The sequence below is a fragment of the Biomphalaria glabrata genome, chromosome 2 (genome assembly GCF_947242115.1).
Source record: "Biomphalaria glabrata chromosome 2, xgBioGlab47.1, whole genome shotgun sequence".
NCBI classification, from domain to species: domain Eukaryota; kingdom Metazoa; phylum Mollusca; class Gastropoda; family Planorbidae; genus Biomphalaria; species Biomphalaria glabrata.
Genome location: NC_074712.1, coordinates 6,224,813 through 6,244,594, shown reverse-complemented (window position 1 = coordinate 6,244,594; position 19,782 = coordinate 6,224,813). Strand labels below are relative to the sequence as shown.

The window sequence follows — 19,782 nt, the reverse complement described above, 5'->3', positions numbered from 1 at the left end:
AGAAGACTGGGGGTATAAAAGCACAGTGCTGAAGTGGAGACCTAGAACAGCCCAGCATCGTAAGTAGTTAGCTTCTTTCTATAACCCCCTTCCTAATTTTATGTTTTTTTTTTGGTTTTGGTGTGCAGTGTTATAATGAAATTTAGATATATAGTTGTTTTTTTTTCACCTTTAACGTAGCCAACCTCACAACCTTTCACCTTTATTTGTAGCCCAATATATCCATATATTTAAAAAAAAAATAAATTTTGTTTCTCATATAATCTATTTATTTTGAATTAGACTTTTTTAGTTGTTTTTTTTTTCTTTGATTAACTACAATAGTCGTGGGAAAAGTGAGTAGCCTTTCAGGGCAAGATGTACTGTAAAAGAAAAAAGCATAGAAAACATTTTATCTAGTCTATTAAACATAGACTAGATTATATTTCTGAGAAAAGGGGAACAACTCATTCCACATTAACTAGAAACAGACGATTGATTGTGTTAAATATGGGAATGAAATAACTTTTTAAATTCTTAGACTGGAACTAGAAGTAAGCTATCTTGTTTAGACCTATAATTGAGCTCAGTGTTGGATATTGTAGATATGGTAATTCTCAGTGATACGTATAGCAAGAGTGATTAAAAATGTTTCCAACCAATTTTATAGTTTAATATAGCTAATAGTTGATTAACATAACACACTTACAATTTAAATTTATAATTTCATATACCATTAAGATTTCTCTAAAAATTTGTTATACTTAAGTATATTATACATCAATGCACTTTATTAAAGATATTAAATGTGATAATTCTTTTTTTACTGTTTGACCTACCTGTTTGCCCTTGTCAGTGTCGTTTTCGCGTGTGTTCTCTCCCCTTGTTTTTTGGATTAATCGCCTCATCCACTGTGGATTATTACTTTGTTTCTACTGACTTCCTGGATTACCTAATACCAAAAAAAGATTGGCAGCCTTTATGAGACATATTTCACTAGGATCTGATGTGTTTTTTTGGTTCTGTGTGAGTGTTTATTTTCTTGCATCTTGAAAACTTTTACCGGAAGTGACGACGAAGTTTCGGTAATGGGCTGTTTTTTTTTTTAATTTTTTTTTTTTTATCTTAATACTATTATAAAGATCACAAAATTTATACACATGAAAATATTGTTTCTTTAAAAGTGTCTGGTAAAAAATTTGGAAAATAGGTATATATTTTTAAATTATTGGATTATTCACGGATATCAGAAATACCGGGTCGTGAAAGAGAAATTAAAAAAGACGGATTCTTATGGAGGAGTTTACGAAAGAATTTCTTGTTTTTCGAAACATCTTTGACCTTTTCCTAATGAATGTAATTAGTAAAACGAATTATTATTGACACACAACACACTTGTGTGTATAAGTGGAAAGGGGGGGGGTACATAACTTGCAACCTCCCCTCCTCCAAAACACGATGAAACTTATTTTTTTTTACGTTTATCTCGCCCTCGGCGTGTATTTCGTGTGTGTGTGTGTGTGTTATCTACCTGCATGCCCGAGCACCGTGTGCCAAATATGGGTAGCCGGTGAGGTCATACGCATGCGCAGGCGGGGATGCACGTGCGGGGGATGGTGTGCTCGTCAGTAACGTGAGCTCAAGCACCTCCCCCTTTCACCTTATACTCAGCCCTCCCCCTCCCTCCCCCCCTACCTATTTGATAGCGTGATAGGAGAAAATGTGCTTACCTATTTTTAGGCCACGAGCCAAATAATTCTCTCCCTTGTGAACATTGTGGAGGCGCCACTTGTGTTGTTTCTTTTTTTTATTCCATCTTCACTTCTGCTCGTTGCTGGATTACATGTCACACTGCTGGTGCGTACTTATAATTAAAGTTTGTCTTCTTTTACTTGGGGACTACTTTATATATACTTAGTGAAATCAAAGATGTTATTTGGTTCGATGCTGCATCGAAAGACAATAACATAGTTCGTTGTAATAAACTGTTTTTATATTCAAACATTCACAGACCTCCTGACATCTTTAAAATATTTAATTAAATATTTTGATTATATTCGATAAAAGATCCAAGCCAAACACTGCTCAGAAAAGATATTGAGATTTATTGTTCAGGTTTTTTGACTTGAAAGTGCCGGCCATATTATTAGTAATATCTATTACTAGAGATAAAAACAGTGTATAGTCAATTGTTTTTTAATTTATAACTCACAAAAGTCTGACTTCTTATACAGTGAAGTTGAAAGGTCACGTGTTGGTTTACTTGAAGACGCGCAGGAATTATTATTATTGTTTCAAGATCCTTGAATTTAATTTGAATTTCGGGTTGAGCAGCTAACTTCAGTTGGTGTTGCAGTGTTTGGCTTGCACATAACATCCTCCTTAACTGTTTAACCTGAAACTGAATGAAACATTATTGGGTCTTTAAGAAGCAGAAGTTTATTTATTAGATCAATACTAGTTCAATCATAGTTTAATACTAGATCAAAATGAGTTTGATGCAAGTCCAATATTACATCAACACCAGCTCTAGACTAGATCGATACTAGTTCAATACTATATCGATATTATTAATACTAGGTAGATATTGGTCATTAGGTAACCTAATATATGTTAATTATTGTGAAAAGAATATGACTTCATGACTCGTATATGATAAAAGTGAGTTTTAAATGCATCCGTTGTTTACTCTTTTGTAAATAGAGTTACGGATCCTTTTCGGCTTCACTTTGAAACTATTAATAGATTACTTTAAATATGAAACACTATTAAGAAGGATAATCACGATGTGTAAGGATAGTTGGCATGCCTTTCGCTTATAGCAAGTTATAATTATGGGAATAAAGTAAAGTTAGTTCCCCTTCCAGACTCTGCGATCTATAGGGCAGATGCTGTTAAGGTCATCTGTATCGTTGGCCAACGGTTAACGAGCAGGGCATAATGCGGCCAGTTCCCTAACTGAAGTCAGGTACCCATTAGAGTTGGGTGGACTTAGTGAAATTTAAAATCCCAGTCTTCACCGAGATTTGAACCCAGATCCCTGGTTCGTAAGCCACTCAGCCACAACGCCTGTGTGGAATGATACAAAATTTTGCGTGGGCTTTCAACAATTAAACAAAAATAATAACAAAAAAAAATGGTGGGGGAGTAAAGGAATAAATTTTTAGGTGATATTCAGAGGTTTCTTTAAGTACCTGAACATCCTCATAGCCTAAAACATCTGAGAAAATGTGATCTTCAAATAAATAAATTCACATTGGTGAATAAGTCAAGAAGTGATGGGCAATCACATTGGTGCAGTGCATACATACGTACATAAATATACACGTCAACTCCGATAAGTATCTTGATCCAAAGTAAAAAATATGTGTGTTTGCGTGAGTGTGTGTGTGTCTGTTTGCGTGAGTTTCTGTGCGTGTAAGTTTGGATGCTCTGTGCTTCCGGTCTCAAGGTGAATTCAGGGTTAAGACAGGTAGGCAGAGGGAATCTACCGTACCCTCTGGTATTTTCACCTTTCCCGTGTGTCTGTTAGGGGGGAAAAAAACAGGGGGGGGGGTATTTCATCAAGAAGAAAATAGTTCGGGCAGCAGAAATGTAGCACAGTTAGGAGCGCCCTGGTTTAACAGTTAGGAGCGCCCTGGTTTAACAGTTAGGAGCGCCCTGTTCTTTGTACATTCCACTTCTGTGTGTTTAGAATGACTGTTGTTGTTTAACAGTACTTGTCAATACTCATTGTCATGGTCATACTCCCCAAATTAAGGTATTGTACATTTATCGATTTCAAATGGTCATGACCTTGTCAAATACTTGGAGATTCAAACCCTAACCCTCCACAAAGGCCAGGCAGCTGCTGTATTAAAATTATTTTTCTCTGTTTCATTCATTTTAATTTAGTCCCCAACCATTAAAAAAAAAAAGCTGCAGGTATCTAAGCTGCGAGCGTCTAGGCCGATGGTATATAAGACTGCAGCTGCAGCCATCTAGGCAGAGGGCATATAGACTGAACGCATCAAGACTGAGGGCATCTGAATAATCTTTAGCTAGATTTTCTTAAGAAGTCTATGAACACCAGTTGATGTCTTCATCTCTTTTATAATGACGTAATAAATTATTTTTGTGAAGTTGTTGGGTCTTAATGTAGACTCTAGGGTAATACTTCAATAACATTCAACTTAACAAGTTCTAATAATTTGTATATATATATATATATATATGTATACATAATTGTTTTTTTCACCCAAAATAAATAGTGTCTATTTCCTTCTTGTAGTCAAAATTTTACTATACAAACTTGGCCAAAATGTTCTGTTCCATGTGGTACTTGTTGTAGAATAGTGTGCTACTTGACGAAGAACTAGATCAGTGTTTCTCAAATTTTAACAGTGACCCCCCCCCACACACACAAAGCTAAACAATGTACATTCGCACCCCCATTTAGAGGATCTGGGAGACAAGTTGTAAGCTGTCATGACACAAGAAATACACATTTGAACTTGTGGTCACTTGACAAGTGGACAACGATAGCCATCTTGGTAGCATACTGCTGGCTACATTTCTTACTATTCTTTTTTTCTTCTGCCTTTGGGCGTGACTACTATAAGATCACGTGATCTTAATCAGGACGCCTTTTCGTGAAGTACTATTTTTTGTTTTTCAAATCGAGTTAGCTGAAACATTCCGTTAAATATAAACTCTTTGAGTTACAAAGAAAAGTAAAGTAGCTTTTTTCAGACTTTGTGTTGGCCAATCTAATCTATTTCTTCAGTCTATAGCTAACGAGGGTGTCACGAGGTCATGCGTTACGACAAGTATTTGTTGGAGATAAAGACCAGTGACAGAAAAAATAAAATATTTTCTTGTATCTTCTTATCTTATCTTATATAATACAGACGTTACTTCAAAAAAAGAAGATGATTACGTCTTACGCGTCATGCATTCAGGCATGCATATTAACCAATGACCTAAATTCTGCCAAGTCACTGGTATTGATGACTAGATAAACTATATACACTTTTTTAAAACTTTGTATCAGAAGTTATTATATACAATGTCTAATTAGAACCTAAGAAGACTTAGTGGTAGCCATCAGTGGAGCGCAACATTTAGATTTTTACTATCAATCTAATTTTTAGGGGAATATGGTTTGTAAAATATTTTACATGTTTCGGATGTTCCTTCAGGGTTGAAGATAATTTACTTCCTAGTTCAAACCTCCCGTAGGACGACGGGGGATGGGAGCAGGCAGAGTTTGATCCCGGGAACATCGATAAGTCCGAACAACAGCCCAGCGTGCAAACGGCACGACCCGGCAGCCATCCTGGTCATGACCCTAACGCAAACTATAAAATGTTTTAGATTTTGAAACTTAAAAATATATATAAATATAAACATCCTATAAAACAGATGTTATATATCTCTTCTCAAAAGATAACAATATCTGAAGGCTTTACAACAGAACGTAGTGTTATGACATAGGTGATAAAAGAGATGTTTAAAAAATGATAAAGAAATAACATTAGTATTTTAAAAAATTCTGTGAGAATATCAAGAGATATCCTAAACATTTTTCTCTATTTTACAAAGCTTATTTCCACTCACTCCGTCTGTCTTTCTGTCTGTCTAGTAAATCTTGTTTCCACACGTAATTTCTCCCACTACCCATTCTCGAATCGAAATGAAACATTTGAACACTTATTGTTCCTAAAAAAATAATTGAGTGATAATTAATTCATTATATTTGATATAGAAAAAGGGGAAATAAATCTTACAATAGTGAGCTACGTGGCTGTAAATGCACAGCTCTTTCCCTTATATAAGCGTTGCTATTGTTTTGTTTTTAAGTATTTTTCTTTATATTTGTTATTTTTTTTTTTTGGGGGGGGATATAATAAATTAAATATAATATTATATAAGGAGTCTTTAGTTCTAAACATAGACTAAAGAGTCCATTGTCTCTTGCTAAATATTCTTATGGTTTGGCTGACCAAACTTTCTTAGAGTTCTTCTAAATCCAGGCTCTCAATTTGTGTAGTAATTATCATATTCTTGTGATGTAATAAAATTTTCCCAAATCAAAAGTTGATCTGCGCATTAATTTCCATATCAAGCAGCTCTCCATACAGGTTTCTGGTCCATTACGTACATTCTAAGACCTGTATCTTGTCATGAGCTCTTGTTCTTACAAATCTTGATTTTTTAAATTTATTTTTGGTATGTGTGTGTGTGAGGGTGGGGTGGGGGTTCTTGTTATTTTCCCGCCCAATTCTTATTCCCCCCTCTCCATCCCAATAATCTTGGGAATTATAACTAGATTTACCTCCCCTCCCACCGTAGTCCTATACAATCAGGCCATGCTAATTTGTTATACACGTACTGTCTACGATGTTTGTGACGGACGCTATATAACAAGTGTCAAACCAGAGTTTCCGCTCATTCGGGAAAAAAAAAGCCTCGTAGATTTGCTTGTTAAAACGAAGAAACCAACGCTCGGTATTGAGAATCAAACATGATACAGACTCAAGATACTTGGTTACTGCATTGGAATGAGAATGGGATGAAAGTATTATGGTAACAGAATAACAATGTAAAACCATGTAAAGTTATATTTGCGTCTTATCAGCTTAACTCTTTCTCTCCGTAATTATTTACCACATTCTGGTGGAATCAACGCTGGTATCATCAGTTAGGAGAGAAAGAGTTAAGATTGTATAAATTACAATTCATAATTGAACGTTTTCAAATGTTAACCAGAATTTCAAACAACAAAAACATTAAAAAACAAACAAACGGGCCCACACGAAGTGTAATTATATTAATTGGTTTGGATCAGCCATGTAATTATATGAGCACTTCAAATAGACATATAAATCTGAGCGATTTACCTAATTGTTTAGCCTTTATTTTAGCTCTCTCAAAGATCTATGATCCTAACACTTGTCTGGACCAGTTCTGAAAGGGGGAGGGAAGAAGCGGGTATTTCTGTGAATGTTTACATGATCGTTTTTTTAAAAGGCGTAAAAAATGTTCACCCAGGGCTCAATATTCCCCGCAGGGACTAATTCAACTTACACTATCACTCCTGTCAAGTACGATATCTTTCCCTTGTTCAAGATACCAAACAACAAAAAAAATAATTACCAGGTAAAATAAATAATTGTGCAAAATTTCAGCTTAATCCGAGATTGGGCGTGGTAGAAAAAACGTGTACAAACATTTGACCAGACATACAGAGTGAGCTGATATAATCTTTGTAAAAATATCAAAATCTAATTTATGATATTTTCCATTTATCCATTTATTGAATTAATCATAAATTTTGACCTTAAAAAACTTTTTATTTATTTTCTTTTTATTGTTAACTTATTATATCAAAATATTAAATATATTGTTTTTTTTTTATGTTTATTCCTTATAGGCTGTTCTGAGTAGGTCTTGAACTAAACGGTACACCCGAAGACCTCACAGGTCCAAATCTCTGTACTTTTGAAATCAAAGTTTCGCATCGACCTTCAGAGACCTTAGAAATTGAGTTCTTTGTATCTATTTAACACACGGTAGACACAGTGAGCTAAAGAAAATGTCTGGATTAGACGTGAGCGACCCAGACTTCCAGTACCTGGCTGTAGACAGGAAGAAGTTGATGAAAGAGCAGAACCAAAACTTTGACGGCAAGAAGTCCTGCTGGGTGCCTGACGCCAAAGAGGGTTTCTTGGCTGCTGAGATCCAGAGTACAAAGGGTGAAGAGATCACTGTCAAGATTCTCAAGAACAATGAGGTAAGCGGCTGAAGCACGAGGGTTCGAATCCGAAATGTAAATATCTTGTCTTTTGTAAAGTACGTTTTATCCCTGAGTACTAGAGATACAGTCCTCGAGCAATTTGAATTTGGTTTTACTTAGTGTTTTAGTCTTATTTTTATGAACAAAAGAAGTGGGTATCTTTGTGAATGTTTACATGGTCGTTTTTAAATGCATAAAGATAATGTTTGTTAAAAAATTATGTTTATTAAATGCTTCTTAAGGGTAGACAAGCTGTAACATAAGGCATGTTTAATGCATTGATGTCAGATTTTTTGGTGTCAACGTGGCTGATAAAAAACGTTTTCTTAAAAATAAAAAAAAATACAATTGTTAAGAAATACATTCTAGTAGATCAACAAGATGATGTTAAGATTGAAGAACACGAAAACCAAACATGTACTTTGCCATAAACATTTTGCTGAATATCGCAGTCAATGATGAACGCAACAAGGATACACTCCCATATTACTCACGAGTATAGTTCCATACTGTGGTTGCATGCACTTGAAAACCAGGCAAATAAGGTCAACACCAATTTCATAACATCTACATATAAGACTTAAGTAAAAAGAAAAATTGTCTTTCTTAAAAAGGCGTCCAGTAACCATGCTATTGTAATCAATACGTTTTAAGAGGATAAATGCAACAAGATGGCGCAAGCTCCAGATGGGGGAGGGGATACACGTAATAGGCAGGTCTGTTGGACAGAGTGATAGCACAATATTGTGTCCAATGCGGTGTTAGGGGAATTCAAAGATGTAATAATATTTGTACATCTAAATATCTTGTATGTACGTGTGTGAATCAGAGAGAGAGAGAGAAAGAGAGACATTTGAAGAGATCCACAAAGCATCTTAATGTGTGTATGTTTGTGTTCAGACCAAGACTTTCAAGAAGGATGACATCCAACAGATGAACCCACCCAAGTTCGAGAAGATCGAAGACATGGCAAACATGACCTACTTGAACGAGGCCTCTGTCTTGCACAACTTGAAATCACGTTACACCTCGGGTTTGATCTACGTAAGTTCTCTGACCTACTCTTAGATCTGTCCTAGTCTGACCTACTCTTAGATCTGCCCTAGTCTACGTAAGTTCTCTGACCTACTCTTATATCTGTCCTACTCTGACCTACTCATATATCTGCCCTAGTCTACGTAAGTTCTCTGACCTACTCTTATATCTGCCCTAGTCTACGTAGGTTCTCTGACCTACTCTTATATCTGTCCTACTCTGACCTACTCATATATCTGCCCTAGTCTACGTAAGTTCTCTGACCTACTCATATATCTGCCCTAGTCTACGTAAGTTCTCTGACCTACTCTTATATCTGTCTCAGACTAAGTCAAGTGTCTTTTATTTAAAAGTAACATGTGCTGTGTTTGTGCTCTTCCTTAGAGTCAGCTTTACTGTGTGGAAAAAGTACGTTACACTTATATATCTCTGTCTAGATCCTCTGTCCGTCTTTCTGTCTGTCTGACTGAAGAACTTTTGGTATAAGAAACATTCTATAGAATTTTTTAAAAGCATGTATCCAAACGGTGAAAACAAGGCACGAATGTCAAATTATTCAATATGGCCATCTGAAATATTACTTTCCTAGCACTATGGGATTGTGGTAGAAATGTAAAGACCATAAGGTACTGACCGTACTGTCTTCGATTCTGAAGACTAAGGACGAGTCCATTATTTCATGTGACCACGCAGACCCAGCTGCGACCTACATGGTTTGACACAACGTAATACAGACAAAGCCATTGTCGGTGGGGGTGGGGGTCTACTTTACTTTTAAAATATTTGTCGCCTAAAAATGTAACGAAATGTACCCTGTCACACCCAAATACTTTGTTAGTTACTTAGTATTCGTAAGATATCATCCAACATAGTGTAGCTTCCTTGTAAAGTCTATGTGGATTTTTTTATTCTTACTTTGCCTTTGTTCATATTGATTATGGCTTTCTAATTTTTATGCAAATTTATCATACTATTTATTTATCGTAATATTTACCCTTAAAAAAGTCATTGCTATTTTTTTCCTCACCATTAAAAATAGTATATGTTTTCTCTCACTCTCAATCATCCTTTTTGTCTCTGTCTCAATCAATCATGCTCTCACTCTCTCTCTCTCTCCTCTGCCTTTATTCTCTAGCTCCCATTCTTTCTTACATTCTCTCTGTCTAATAGACTATATCTCAGCTTAACGTAACCTAATCTCTGTTCTCCAGACATACTCCGGCCTGTTTTGCGTGGCCATCAACCCCTACCGTCGTCTGCCCATTTACACCCAGAAGATCATCAACGTCTACAGAGGCAAAAGGAGGGCTGAGATGCCCCCTCATCTCTTCTCCATCTCTGACAACGCCTACCAGAACATGTTGCAAGGTATTCACCACGTTGTCGACCTTATGCAATTCAAAGTTGAACAAAACATAATCAGTAGATCTATTACTATCATTTGCATGGAAAACACAGAGTAAAGCGTAATATCAACTCCCTTGGTTCGTAAAAATAATATAAAATATATTATATATAAATGCTGCAGTATTTTTAGATAGTTGTTTCTTAAATATGAAAAATAAGAATATAAAACATGTGAACACATAAGAAATGAAACAAAATGAAACATATTAATAATTCAACATTCAGAAAATTAAAACAAGAGAGACTTACTATATATATTACCATGTTAAACAAAATATCATAAAGGGAGATTATGCTATAAAGTTGTGTTTATTTTTTATTACATCTCTTGTGATATCTAGCTTGGAGAATGTCAAATTTTTTTTTGCACATAAGGGCTAACCCATGACATATGACGTCCTAAGATAAAGTTTTGTTTGGGATGAGGCCAGATTTATTTGTTTTTGAATTTATAATATGATTTTTTTAGCCTGGAAAAAAAACTTGAAATATTATTCCACAAGTTCCAAGTATTGGAAGTTTTGGAAATCGGAGTAAAATGTAGCCCATAAATATTTGTTCTTTTTTCTTTGGTATAATCATTGTCTCAATAGCACATACCTCAACTAAAGTTGAATGGAAGAAAAAACAGCTAACAATTTCATTGTACTAAAAAAAAAAAGCTTTCCAAATTGATGTAGTCAGGATACATACATTTTTTTTAATCCGTAACTCACGGTGTCCGATTACTAACTCACTGTCATTTACTTGATATATAGTAACTTTTATATGTTTTTTTTCTGGTTTCTCAAGTTTTCCCTTTCTGTATTTTTCAGACCGTGAGAACCAGTCTATGTTGATTACGTAAGTGTTACGTTTTTTGTGTTTATGATACTCTTTAGTCTAAGTTTTGAGATCCACTTTCTCGCTTGTCATTCATCGAAAGATTATTTATACAAACTGAAGCTATTTTATCTCTTAAATTTTGAAAAGTAATTTAAAAAGTTACTTTTTCTGTCCTATCGCTACATTCGCTCTACAAAAGATACAGAACCTTGACTATGGGTAAGGTACTTGTTTCTTTACTGTCACAAATATCCGTATCTTGTTAGAAGTTAATAAAATTACCATCAGATTTGAACTATGTATTGATCAAGATGATGAAGTCTAGTTGATCTAATATTTACAATTGGTAATACCATACACACAAAGTACTGTAGTACTGGTCTGTCACAATATGCTGCACATTAAAATGGCTGGTTCTCTGTGCCACTTTTTTGTCAAGCAAGTCACTATGGAATATTTTTGTCCCCATGTGTATATATATACATGGCTCCGTCTGTCTCGTAAGACAATGTATGCGGCCAGATGAGTCACTGGCTTTGGTTTCGTCTTGAGATGATGCAGCTTCGTTTCTTTTCACTCGGCGAAGTTCGTACCAGCACGTACAGTCTGTCTCCATGCTGTCCGGTCTTGGGCAATCTCCTCCCATATTCTTGGGTCGATGCCCGTGGTTCTCATAACATAAATATACATATAAATATATTTAACAAAAATATACCCCAAGCCCAACTATTGTTACCATGGTTACCTTCTAATACACCCAGAGGCGAGAGCGGAGCGGGTAAAACAGAGAGCACTAAAAAGGTAATCCAGTATTTCGCCCATGTGGCGGCAGATCTGAGCAGGGAGCGGGATAAGACGATACACAAGGAGTGCCCCCTAGTAAGTCTCTTGCACCCGAAAAGAGTCAAACGTGTACTCTCTGAATCTTTATCTCTTATACATATTATATTTCACTCTCCCATACAGTCTTGACCCGTTACGCCAACTCGGCAATTTTATTTTTGTAACGCTGTAATATAAAAAATTTGCACCGGAACTAAATACACGTCACATATGACTAAAGGCTCTTGACCACAGACCTATATATATTATATATGTAGACTGGACATGGAGATGTTTAAACACTACACAAAATGTCGTGAATCAAGGCGTTGTTTTGTAAAGTAACGTACAGTTTTGTTTCAACCCTAACCTATGTAATATATAAGTTAATGTTTAGATCTACATCTAGTAAAAAAACACCGAAAATAAGAGCACTTTCATCTCATAATTATTATTTTGCAATTTTTTGATACATATAAACAAAATCAATCTATTTAAATGTACATAAGATGACTAAAATCAATAGACGTGAATTATTTCGATCTAGAATTTTCGGAACATTATCTTAATGAAAACTAACAGGAAATGGCTTTATTTCATGAATTTTCGTGAATATATAGTTCTGTGATTAATACATTACAATCTCTCTATATATATAGGTCTCTGATTCATACATAACAATCTATATATATATAGGTCTGTGAGTTGATCAATCGCGGATAAGAATTGGTTTCCGTTTTCCAGTCTAGATATAATATATATAGGTCTGTGCTCGTGACATTTCCTTTTCTCAAAGAAAGGGCTTAAAATGTGAGCGTCTGTTGGGTAAAGTGCCGTATTCGAGGTCCAGACTGTATTAGAATCTTTGATTGGTTCTATGTACGCTAATTGCCCGTGCAATCGACTGTTATCTATCTTCAATATTTATCTTATCGCTTCTTTATAATTATCTCTGCTGTATCAACGCACAGCGGCATAATGCATATTTAATGGCATCGTATTATGAGCTGTTATGAACATGTATATTGGTATGGTATATTATGTTGTGTGTAGGTACATGTTATATGGTTTGTTATCGTTGACGTTGCAGGGAAATTTTATTAGTTTTAGAAATACTGTTATGTCCATATGTCACATTGTTCTGGGTTCGGGAATATGTTAAATCTTTAGGGAATGCTAGATTCGTCATTCTTAACTAAATGTTTTTCATTGCATTGTAAAATAAGCGAACACAAATTTATGACATACTACCACGATTAATGATCTATTTTGTATCGGCCCTATACATATAAAACTAGAAATTTGAAGTCTTTAAAAAATATTGTATTTAAAGAGGTGGAAGTGTGCTGTATATCTTAATAAATTTGGGATGTTATGTTAAGAATTAGATTTGCATTGATTATTTTTATCTGATTGTTTTTAAGGCATTGTTTCTTATTTTTTATTTTGGCCAATCATTTGTGTCGATGTGTTGAAACTTGTGCTGCGTATCTTCTGTATCATGTGCTGCGTATCGTATCTTCTGTATCATGTGCAACGTATCGTATCTTCTGTATCATGTATCTGTATCTGCGAGTCTCACGGGCTGTTGCTCAAAGGCTGAATTTTGTTTATAAATAAATGAGTCGTCTCTCTGTGATGTGTGTGTGTGTTGGCTAGTGCTAGCTGGCACACCCGAGTGTAAGGCTGCCAAAGATGTTTGTTTCTTTTTATTATCCAATTAGCTTCTATAGCATAAAATAAAAAAAACAACTATTTCGGTTATTATTTCCATACAAAATGTCATTTCTAGCATTTTTATGATTAATAATCATTTTAGTATCAAAATAGTGTTTTTTTCACGTAAAATTATCACGTATGAACCTAACAAAGTTAACATACTCTACTATTATATTATATTGAAATGTGCAAAGAATGCACAAATAATAGCACAAGAGCTTCAGATTACGAGAACTATCCATTTAAAAAGAAACAAACTTAAAATATGGCAACACTGACTCACACTCTATTGCCTCTGTGTATCTGTTCTGTTAAGGCATTTTACTAATATTCTCTTCTATAACTCAAAACTTTTTACTTCACTTATAAAAGGCCAGGTCTCATATATTCTTGGTTTCTAATGTACTGATGTGTATTATATGACCAAGCTGTGTTTTGTATGACATGAGAATGCTGGACTCGGTGATAGAAATATCAAGGGTACAGGTCAAAAACATCCAACAAAATAAACAAAACCACGCCTTCATGTTTTAAGTCTAAACCCCCTCTATGTCCACTTATGTCCACTGCAGTGGCGAGTCTGGTGCCGGAAAGACTGAGAACACCAAAAAGGTAATCATGTACTTCGCCAACGTCGCCGCTGGTCAGCAAAAGAAAGACGAGGCTAGCGATGAAGCCAAGAAGGTAGACAATCTTCTGACTCGCAGAGTGACCCTCCTCCCATGTAGTTACCTCCCTTGCAGAATCCTAATCCCCCCCCTCCTGCATGAAAAAACACCATTTTTAAAGGAGACATTTTTTTAGATTTTTGGTTAGAAAACATAGAAATATTTTTTTTTTCTTAACAATTTTTAGAGAGTAATCAAAGAGATTTTCTTAGGCCAAACTTTTCTTTTGGCTAAAGTAGACTGTCAATCGCATGAGTAGCTTTCGTTGTGTGAACCTATTATCTCGAGTTTAGGATTTAAAAAGAAAAGAAATTTTAAGTACCCCATAGCTTTAGACAACCCTACTAAAAACATCTAGTAGAGACACTAATATGCAGAATTTAGAAGTAGGCCCCTAAGGAGGGCTTGAAATCTTAATTTGTAAATGAAATTGTAAGTACAACATAGCTACAACCCTACTAAACACCTCTAGTAGAGACTCTAATATGTAAGGTCAAGCAATAGGCCCCTATCCAGGGGTTGAAATCTTTAGTTGTACCAGGCCAAAAGCATGATCTCTAATGTAGAACTATGACACGACACTAAATACAATTCTAATATGTCTTCACACTAACCGCACCTAGCTTGCCTTTGCCTGCTAGTTACCTTAGATTTATGCTACATTAAGTTACATAATTTGGATTTGTGATACTTACATATGATTTTATGTATTTTAGTACTGTTTAATAATGAATGTTTAGTATTATATATTTTAAAATGATTAAGTTTTTAATTATAATTATTTTTAGAAACACTATTGATTCAATTGCTATTTATCATACGTTCTTAAGTATGATTATAATTATTTTAGTTTTGTAATGTAATTTATTGAATTATTTATTTTGATTGTATATTTTTATGTTTTATTATATTTTATACAAATAATACAATGAAACAGAAAACAACACAAAACATACTTTCTATATAACTCCATATTTACACACACTGTCTTACTCAATCTTTCTTGCCTTCGTAGTAGTTGAATTGTCGCTAGGATTAGATCAACTTATGGCAAACCTTTCAGCTTAAAGTCGAAACCATTTTAATTATAAGCAAAATTATTAATCTGTTGTTTTTTTTTATTGTTTGCCCAATCACAACTTTGATGCCTTTAAATCCCCAACAACTTTCAAACTGACAACTAAACCTTCTTTATCAATGCTTTTGTCCCGTTTACGCCCTTTCGTTTTTTTCCGCGACCCTTATTCCATGCCCCCGGCCCCACCTTCTCTATACCTGGGCAATTAGGTGAAAAAAGAAGGCACCCTCGAAGACCAGATTGTCCAGGCCAACCCCGTTCTGGAGGCTTATGGCAATGCCAAGACAACCCGTAATAACAACTCTTCCAGATTCGTAAGTAGCCCTCGAGGTGTTAGGGAGATATGGAGCGCCCTGAATGAAACACCTCCTTGTTCGCAACCCTACTCCATCTAGCGCCTCCAAGTGTAGCCAGACCTATTAGAAGAATCATCTCCACCCCCTCCCTACCCGCCACATTCGTGCGTCCTTCTTCCTCCAGCATAAAGACATAAAAACATAAAGACTAAAGACATAAAGACATGTCAATCATCTTTTTTTTATCATTTCAACTTTTACAGACAGAACATGGGCTTCGTTAATCTATTCCCAGACTACATTGTGAGACAGCATGACGACATGAATATACTCGAACTGACATACTGTCTACATACTGTCTACATAAGTATTACAGATAATAAGACACAACTAAAATTATAATATAAAAAAAATGCGAACCACAAGACCATCATTAGAGTAACTATTTGACGTGCTACCAAAAATGGTAGAGCAATTCTCATTAGTTGTTCGAATCAAACTTCTGTCCTGTTCTAAAAGAAATGTCATATGTCACAAAAATGTTTCAATATTAATTTCAATGCTTTGTCTCTTCTTCATCTTCCCCTCCTCCCCTCCCTCACCCTCCTCAACTTGCTCTGCTACGTGCATCGCGCACTTAATTCACCAAAAAAACAAAACCATCACTAGGCGGCCGCAGCTGGAGGCGCCCCAGTGAAAAAGCAGGGCACCCTCGAGGATGCCATCGTGCAGGCCAACCCTGTACTGGAGGCCTATGGCAACGCTAAGACAACCCGTAACAACAACTCGTCCCGATTCGTGAGTAAACTCTCAACAGTTCAAAACAAGAGATTCGAACCTTAATTCCCACTTTATTAACAGTGTTATAACGATTTCCCCACCGCCACCACCAATTTTCCATCAAACATAGCCATGAACCAAATCCACTTGGATTTATCCTCAACTAATTATGTAACAAACATACGAATCATTCCCTAAAAGATATACACCCAAAAAACCAGTAACAATGTTTAACGTTTTCAAGTTTCTCCACCACAAATTTTGCTTCCAATCCCAATTATTCCTTAATAAAACTAAAACCCAAACCTCGACTACTTTGTATTCTGTTTGTTATTTGTGCCAAATGAAATGATGTATATGACTGCTTATTGTTTCGAGTTTAGACAGAGAGGATTAAAACTGGTCAATCATTTTATGAATTTTTACATTAATGTTCTTATGGTAATTTTTTTTTTTAATCCAGAAAACATCTTATAGTGATTAACATGATACATCATGCTTGAAATATAGAATAATCAGTTTTCGGCCTGACATGCGCAGTTGTATATTATTTTCTTTTCAAGCAAAGTGAAGAAAATGTATTTAGATTGACAAAATGTACAGAAAAAGACAAGAAGTTAGGTTTCGAGGCAGGCAGCGTCCTAGACTTTATATTCTAGACGTGACGTTAAGATTTCTGAGAAACCAGATAGCCACTGTTTGACATGTTGATAGCCTCTGTTTGACATGTTGATGGCCTCTGTTTGACATGTTGATAGCCTCTGTTTGACATGTTTCTTGTATTTAACACCGTTGATTACAAAAATACAGATGTTTTGACTAACATGTTAAATGACCTTTAAAACGTGACAGTTACACACCTGCGATTTACCTTAGTTTCGCAGAACCCATCATCAACCTTGTGTATCTACCTGGTCCGTAACACGCTACCTTCCCTACCTCCCCCTACCTCCATAAGCTGTCCATTCCTCGTTTTCCTTCTCAAAATTGTTTGTGTACCATTTGCAAGTGGAGTGTTCAATGTATACCCTTGAGCAAGGCGACAACCCAATGACCCCCCGAACCAACCTTATGACCTTTTAATTTTCTATCCACTATCCTGATGAGTCTGAACCTGTATTACGATAAACAAACCTCGAACTCTCGATTAACACTCGCTCTTACCCTACAACATTATAAAACCTATCCATGACATTTTTTGTTTATCCCTCATACCCTCATATCTTTCATCCAACAGACATTATTTGTTGAGAACCATTGCATTGAACACCTAATAAACCTATTTTGCTCTTTTTTTTTTCACAACCTCCTCGAACCTTCCTTTGCCTCCCCGCCGTCTCCACTATCCTTTATAATCCCGCCTCCTAAACATGTATGGGGTAACAGGGCCCTGGTTCCCTTGAGGATCAGATTGTACAAGCTAACCCAGTCATGGAGGCCTATGGTAACGCTAAGACAACAAGAAACAACAACTCCTCCCGATTCGTGAGTACTCAGAGACAGATGGAGAGTTAACTCTCTTGGTGGACGTGGTCTTAATCCGTTTTCATAGAGTAGATTCCTTTAGCCCAAAGCCCTACCTACCTACCTACCTACCTACCTACCAACCTACCTACCTACCAACCTACCTACCTACCTAACTACATACCTGCCTACCTACCTACCTACGTTCCTACCTACCTACCTACGTTCCTACCTACCCATTTCACATACCTACCACCATGTTTGATTCCAAACCTCGTTTTATCCTTCCACACACCTTTTTTTTTTTTTTTTTTTTTTTTTCTCATTCACCTTTTTTAAATCACGAAAATATTAATGTAAAGCCAACATTGACCGATCAGGTGTCTAGTGCACACGACCCTATGATTTAAAGACATTAGTAGTTTATATGCACGACAGTTTTATTTCGGTCTAATTTCCTTATAGTTGATAATAACAAGTGCGATATAAACATCCTTAATCTATTTCCAGATAAATTAAACAAAGCAACCCTTTTCGCAATGTATTACATTAAAGAAAAACATTTCTATGAATTTTAAATAGTAGAATTATCGAATACGTGATGAAGATTTGAAGTTGAAGCTTCTGAAGTACATGAACTTTTTTGTAATCTGTAAAGTTGAAGCTTTATGTGTTTGTTTTCTTTAAACGTAATCGACAATCATACATAGAGGAATACTTGTACCTTGAGATTTACAATTTGCGAGCGGATCGTAGATCTAAATAGAAATCGAATCTTTGTTGAAAAAAAATTTATTATTTTATTTCTCCAACATCTTTTGTTTTATTTTTACACCTGCATTCTATTAGAAATAAGAATCCTATTACCAACAAAAAACCTTCCACATTACAACCCTTTGTTGCCACTTCTTTCCTTTGACCTAACCACGTAGACACGAACGATAACCCCCGCAGAGTCTCACCATTTATTTTGATTGTTGCAATGAATTATCTCATTTTTGTGTCTTTTTCTTTTCCTCCCCCACAACTTTTGAAACCCTCTTTGCGCAAACCTGGAACCTCTTTTACCTTGCCTTGTGGAAACCTATAAAACCTTAACCTCTGGAACCTTTTTAAAACCTTACCACTGGGAACGTGAAAAAAAACAAACCCGTACCCTAATACGACGTACCAGGTAGGCAGTCTTGAGGACCAAATTATCCAGGCCAACCCTGTCATGGAGGCATACGGCAATGCTAAAACCACCAGAAATAACAACTCCTCTAGATTTGTGAGTACCGGCCAGCCAAAAAAAAAGAGTCAAACGACCAGTGGTCTAGCTTGTGGTCACCAGGTCATAGGGTCCAGGAAGTTCTCGGCTGTTATTCCTCATGTAGTTTTCCCCTTAGAACCCTAATCCTAGTCCTAATATCTTCTGTTTGGATTGTGCGTGAAACTAGTTGTAATGCTTCTTTTCCCCCACACATACCAAATTTTACCTTCACCATCTGTACCACCATTGAATCCTCCAAAATATCATTAGCAAACATTTCCCATTGTTCCTTCATTGTGTCCTACACAATTGTCTCTTTATTGCAGAATAATTATTCAGTCTTTTAATTCATTCCCTGATAAATACTTTAACCACTCCAATGATGTCTTTGTATCCTTCAAGTCGGCCTCTGATTTAAAAAGAAATTGAACAATATTTAAAGAGAAATTTGTAACGATTTTCATGCCATATTCTCTTTTTAGTTTTCCCATTTAAACTTTTATCGATAATACCTACTTTGTTTTTTTTTGTTTCATCCTTCTAGCCATCCAACTTTTTACTCTACACCACACTGACCTGTAGATCATAGCAATCCACAAAACTACTAACATAGAAAACCTTTTTCCCCTAACATATTGATATATGAAATCTAAAAAAAAAAACATGATTAATTGTAACTT

The 19,782-nt window shown here is 35.6% G+C and overlaps 1 protein-coding gene across 14 annotated transcripts in view; it reads left to right on the top strand.

The window, feature by feature from the left end:
• Window positions 1–1,046: 1,046 nt before the first annotated feature.
• LOC106056126 (myosin heavy chain, striated muscle-like) overlaps window positions 1,047–19,782 on the top strand; it is a 54,869-nt gene continuing 36,133 nt past the window's right edge. For 4 of the 14 annotated variants that reach the window (XM_013212902.2, XM_013213064.2, XM_013212989.2 and 1 more), the window contains exons 1-7: window positions 1,707–1,836; window positions 7,394–7,753; window positions 8,657–8,800; window positions 10,003–10,159; window positions 11,014–11,041; window positions 14,137–14,248; window positions 16,276–16,404. In XM_013212902.2, coding sequence (XP_013068356.2) covers window positions 7,556–7,753; window positions 8,657–8,800; window positions 10,003–10,159; window positions 11,014–11,041; window positions 14,137–14,248; window positions 16,276–16,404 — 768 coding nt within the window. In that variant the 5' untranslated portion in view covers window positions 1,707–1,836; window positions 7,394–7,555. Of the gene's footprint in view, window positions 1,065–1,705; window positions 1,837–7,393; window positions 7,754–8,656; window positions 8,801–10,002; window positions 10,160–11,013; window positions 11,042–11,784; window positions 11,903–14,136; window positions 14,249–16,275; window positions 16,405–17,772; window positions 17,872–19,024; window positions 19,121–19,782 lie in introns of those variants that run through there. The other 10 variants (XM_013213676.2, XM_013213383.2, XM_013213523.2 and 7 more) reach the window with 7 other exon arrangements.